This window comes from Cajanus cajan, chromosome 8 (assembly GCF_000230855.2).
Source record: "Cajanus cajan strain Asha chromosome 8, NIPB_CcT2T_4, whole genome shotgun sequence".
Lineage (NCBI taxonomy): Eukaryota > Viridiplantae > Streptophyta > Magnoliopsida > Fabales > Fabaceae > Cajanus > Cajanus cajan.
Window position 1 is genome coordinate 13,582,646 of NC_138524.1, and position 5,519 is coordinate 13,588,164.

The window sequence follows — 5,519 nt, forward strand, 5'->3', positions numbered from 1 at the left end:
TTTAAAAGAAAACTGGATGAAAATTTGATTAGTGAGTAGTGTGAAATTGTTTTGAAAACAATTTTTAAAACAAAAATAAATTAAAAAAAATGAGGAGAATCAAACATGTCCTAAATTTTTCGTTACTCATAACGGTTTATCCTACTTTTACTCTTTCCACTTCCGATCTCAACCAGCACATCCTAGAATCATGGATGCTACACCATTAGATCACCAAATACAAAAAGATTCCAACCTTCTCATCTTGTAACTATCTTCTCTGGATTTTGAATCTGGAGACTGGTTTTGAAGATTGAGAACTGGAACCCTGTGAAGGTCAAAATTGAGATTAGCAAGATTTAAGTCAATGATGAAACAGCAAAGCAACATGTACAAAAACCATGTTTATAAAATCTTTTTATTTATGGGCAAAATATATCAGTAAATACCTGTGATGAAGCTGAACTTTGGTTTCTTGAAGCTTTTTGTAAATTATCAGTATGCTCTATAATAGAGCCTGTAAAAGCCTGCAGAAAATATTATTAGAGAAAACTATCTGCTGTTGCTTGTTGCAGAGCATTAAGACTGAGGATAAAAATTATGAAGTGTGAACACACCTTGCGACTGTCAAATGATGGTTGTGGAGTTTGGTGTCGAACCTGAAAAGGAAATAATTGTACAAGTCAAGGACCAATTCTCCTGAAATCAACATGCTGCAAGACGAAAGCACCTAAATAGTTTTCTTTCTAGTTCTTTGAAACATTTAAATCACTACTTAAGTGTAACGCTGAAAGCACTCATACTTCCTTGTTTCCGTACAACCTTACTCTTAAGTCTTAACATGTTTACTAAATTTCAAATATCAAAATTTCAGTTTTCATTAGTTCCTAACTCTAGCTTATTTAAATCTTTTAACTGGACATCTAAGCATCCTCCAATCAGATTACACCCTTGATTCCTTCAGAGCTACGCTATGGTTCATAAACAAATGGTGACTTGTTGCATATTTGTAGGCTTTATGTCACTTTCTCCTGATATCAGATGCCCAACCTTTGACAAATGGAAATGGTGATACTGTTGATAACCTTGTGGAGCAGGCTCATAAGGAAGCACAGAAGCATGGAATTTAGGGATACCAAGAGGCACACTATTATGTATTATTTAAGAGAGAGGAGAACAATGTAACCTCAATATGGTTAAAGACAAACTGAAAAACTGAAATATTAAAGCTGCATGTTACTTCCAACTAGAAAACAGACATTAGTCGGTTATCTCAAAGCAAAGCAAGGCAGTATTTCCATTTGGTTCCAAAGCGGTATAAACCACTACACAACAAGCAGAGAATTATGATGGGAATTTCATCACAAGAACAGAATACCTCAGTTTTTGATGCAGTAGTAGCTCGAACAGCCTTTTCTTTAGAAAGAACAGGAATCTTTTCAGTAGGATCAGTGGATTCTACAAACTCTGCAAAACTTTCCCCCTCTGCTAGTTCAGACCCATTGGAAAAATTAAATTCAGTATGGATGTTAAACAGCAGACAGAACTACAAAATGTGCAAACACAAAGAAAATGAGATGCAAGCTATTGAGGACTAACCTCTGACCCTAGATTGCACTGCCAGGTTACTAAACTGCATTTTGAAAATTAGAATGCAAAAGCATGCTTCTTCAGATGTCGAGTTACATAGCATACTAAACAAATTTAATGCTGAACTATGACACAGGCAGATAATATCTTACATTCAACTGATCAGTTACATCTCTATGAATGTGTTTTTTAGGAAACTCAGTTGCTATAACTTCATCATTAGTCTGGTCCAGTAGCGCACTTTGCTGAAAATCCTGTTTAAGCAGTCATAGAAAATGATTTATAAGATATCACAATCCATTGTACTCATATAGCCCCTAAACAAGATTACCAGAATTCAACAAAATAATCAAGATATTACTTTTGAACTTTGGAGATTGTTATCAATATGCCCTCTGTATGATATCTCATCAAAATCAGCAGTACTTTCATCATTTTGATCACTGTGATTGCCACTTTCTGCAGCAAGCTCTTCTTTCTCAAGTTCATCCATTATTGCCATCATACGAGCATAATCCTCATCATTATCTGTAGCATTTCCCAAATTAGGAGCATCTTGCTGCAGTGGACCTGAGAAAAAGGATATTAACATTTCATTCAATCATTATTTCAAAATTGCCAACAAATTTACAAGTATGGTCATTGGTTGGTGCATAGTTCTACACTAAAATATGAACTAAATTTTGAACAAAAGAGACACCATGTAAAAAACATACACAGCAGTAGCTGTCAAGCTCACAAAGTTTGGACAAAATCTTGTACCCTGCTGGAGAATTCTCATGCAAATATTGTTTAATACAAGCCAATATTTTTCCAATAAATTAGCTAAACTATCATAAATAATATACCTAACCTAATTGAAGAGAAAATAACAGATTTACAAAGTCAAACTGTACAATCACATTGACTCTACTTTAGACATCCAGCTGCTATGCATGAATTTGCTGGTTTTTCAATGACCAGTGAATCAGCCCATAACGATACAATGAATTGATGGCTCAATGCAATTACATATCATCAATATGAATCAAACAATTCAATGATTTGTTATTTTTTCATTTTCTTTTCTTTCACCAATGCAATGAAATCAAAAGGAAAAGGGCAATTAGAAGTCAATGAAAACTATTCAAAGAAAAAAATGTTTTTCAACTTAGGAAAAAAGCATAAAATTATACCAACACTACTATACTAAAAATAGTTATAAATGGTTGTCTATCCACATACAAAACATAGTTATAAATGGGTGTCTTTTGACATACAAACCATAGTTATATACAGTTGCGTATCCACATGTATTACTGCTCATGAGTTCCATTTGGTAGTTCATGTTTTGTTGTACAACTGATTTGAAATATAAAAATTACTTGAATAAACATATGATAGCTTGGAGAAAAATAGAAAACAAAAATTTAGTGTTTAAAATAAAAAGATAAAAAAATTTCAAATCTTTCATGCAAATCTACCAAAATATTTGCAGACACGTCAAAATAATTAATCATAAATGCTAATGCCAACAAATCATAGTAGAATTAAAAAAAAAAAAATCAAAGTGAAGCACAAGTCAGATTAAATTTGCCAGAGGATGACAATTACTGCTATTTGAATAATCTAAATGGTCTGGACCCCTCTTTGGAAACAAAAGACATCAACTTATTTAGTCTTGGGAAATGATACTTGTACCACAAATTCTACATCAATTTTTGTGTCTATCTGTCTCCATTACATCATTTATTACATTTATTAATGATGAAGAGAGATAGAAACAAAAATTAATGTTGTACAAATTATTTTATGAATTATTGTACGTGTATCATTACTCTTTAGTCTTTCCATTCTACTCTCTACCAGCTTCCATTTATAATAAAGTAATGAACTTTGACTATCATCTTATATCAATATTAAATCTTGGAAGGAAAACAATAGAAGGCAAGAACATGCCTGGTTTAGATTCCCCTTCGTTAGAGTCTTCCTCCTTATAATCTTCTGTTATCTCCACAAGACCCTCCTATGCCAAATTAAGCCACAAGAGCAATTAATAATCTATACAAACTTCAAATCCATAGGAGTTCCTATAAGTCTGCAATTTGACATAACAATTACTTCTAAAATATCAAAAACATATTTTCCTACACAAATAGCGACACCTACCAATACGATCAAAGGACTACAATACTTCAATACCAAGAAAGTATGCAAGACAACCCAGATTTTTTCTCTTAAAATTGTGAAATAGATAGTTTTGGTTGACCTATGCCACCATCAACAAAACCAGTAATGACAATATCACCACCGTGGAGGAGAGAGAAATACGCAGAAGCAAAAATTTGAAAAAGAAAACATACTAGGCTCTTGATAATATGAAGATAGAGGAAAACATCCTAATTTGGATGAATGGTTCAATAAAAAATGCTGAACTTAGTATGATATCACATTTATATTGCGTCTCTATAGTAAGGTACAATTAACATGTACAGTAATGAATGATAACAAGTCTAGCAAATAGAAATGAACCTGGTAATTATATAATAACTAATGAACCTAGTAAATAGTAATCAGTATATCGGATATTAAACCTATTTCTACACACAGGAAACCAGGGTTAGTTAAGAAAACACTTGAAAACTAAAAACCAATACACATTAGAGCACAACCCCCTTTTTTGCATGAAGCCATTTAACAACCACATACCCCCAACAACCCTTAGAAAGTAAAAAAAGAACAATGAATGTACAATAATGTTTGTAAAACCAAACCAAACCACACATTAGAACCAGTCAAACCCTGAATCCGTTATGTTCCTAGTTTGAACATTAATCAGTTCAACAAAAATTTAACCCATTAAACATGAACCAGAAACCTCTCGGCCATGATATCTAAAACATTGATCCACAAATTCATAACATACCATTTTCAAAACAAAATACATATGCCAACGTCAAAATTGTCTCTACACGAATCAAATTCAAGCTGATCAAAAAGTGGTTAGAGTGAGCCATATTTAGATAAACTTTTCAATAAGCACTTATGGGATAAGAAAATAAGTATAATGAATTGAGTTTCTCCCAAGGTAAAATAAATTTATAAAAGCCCTCCCATTTAACTTCTCCACAAGCAACTTCTACATAAGCTAATTTTACTTAACTAACAAAAGTTCATTTATTTTACCCTTTTACTTTCTTCTCCGATAAGTAATTAACTATGTATTGAGAAATTACAAACAAACAAGAAGTGAAGCCTCACCGCAACTTGAGAAGCCGTGGCATTGAAAAACGATAGCTCTGCTTGAAGGTCCTTGATATTGGCTTCGAGAGAATTAACCTGCGAATCCAAGGACTTCCCTCTTCGTTGCAAAATCTCAACGGTTTGCTTCGACGTCCTCTCTGCATAGTACCCTTCTCCCAAAAGAACCTAACAACCAAAAACAAAACAAAACCTCCAGCCACAGAAAAAACGCGCCACACTCAATCGAAGAATCAAAGTGAAGAAAACGCGCACCAGGAACTCGTTGGTGTGAATCAAACGACCGGGGAAGAACGCTGCTTTCCCAAACGGAACCTAAGAATCCATAACCGAGTCTTATAAAATTGAGGTTTACAACACTTTGTGGTGAACTGAAAAGGTGGACTATAGAAGAAGTAATAGTTTGTGATATTTGTTACCATGATGTGGTGGGAGAGTTGTTCGGGGAGCTTGTGGACGAGGTTGACGAGGTTGTTGTTGTCGGTGACGAAACCTCGTACGCGGTGAAGCTCGTTTTGTGCGTCGGCAATGGCGTCTTCCACGCGCTTGGACGCCTTCTGCGCCTCCTCTACTGGGAAGAGGGAGGCGAGTGAGGTGACAGTCCCTTTCTTCGTTGATTCTTCCATTTTCCCTCCTTTCTCTCTCTCTCTCTCTTTCTTCTTCTTCTTCTTCTTCTTCGTTGATCACTGATTGTCCCGTTAGAAAATAAG

The 5,519-nt window shown here is 34.3% G+C and overlaps 1 protein-coding gene across 1 annotated transcript; it reads right to left on the reverse strand.

The window, feature by feature from the left end:
• On the reverse strand, positions 1–5,519 carry LOC109816855 (Prefoldin chaperone subunit family protein). The gene is made up of 11 exons (XM_020382005.3): positions 5,229–5,519; positions 5,065–5,124; positions 4,810–4,977; positions 3,508–3,574; positions 1,931–2,139; positions 1,722–1,823; positions 1,579–1,612; positions 1,358–1,464; positions 597–638; positions 429–506; positions 1–307 (listed from the first exon to the last, which is right to left on the reverse strand). Exons 1-11 carry the CDS (start codon positions 5,433–5,435, stop codon positions 251–253), a joined length of 1,131 nt encoding a protein of 376 aa, XP_020237594.1. The 5' UTR covers positions 5,436–5,519; the 3' UTR covers positions 1–250.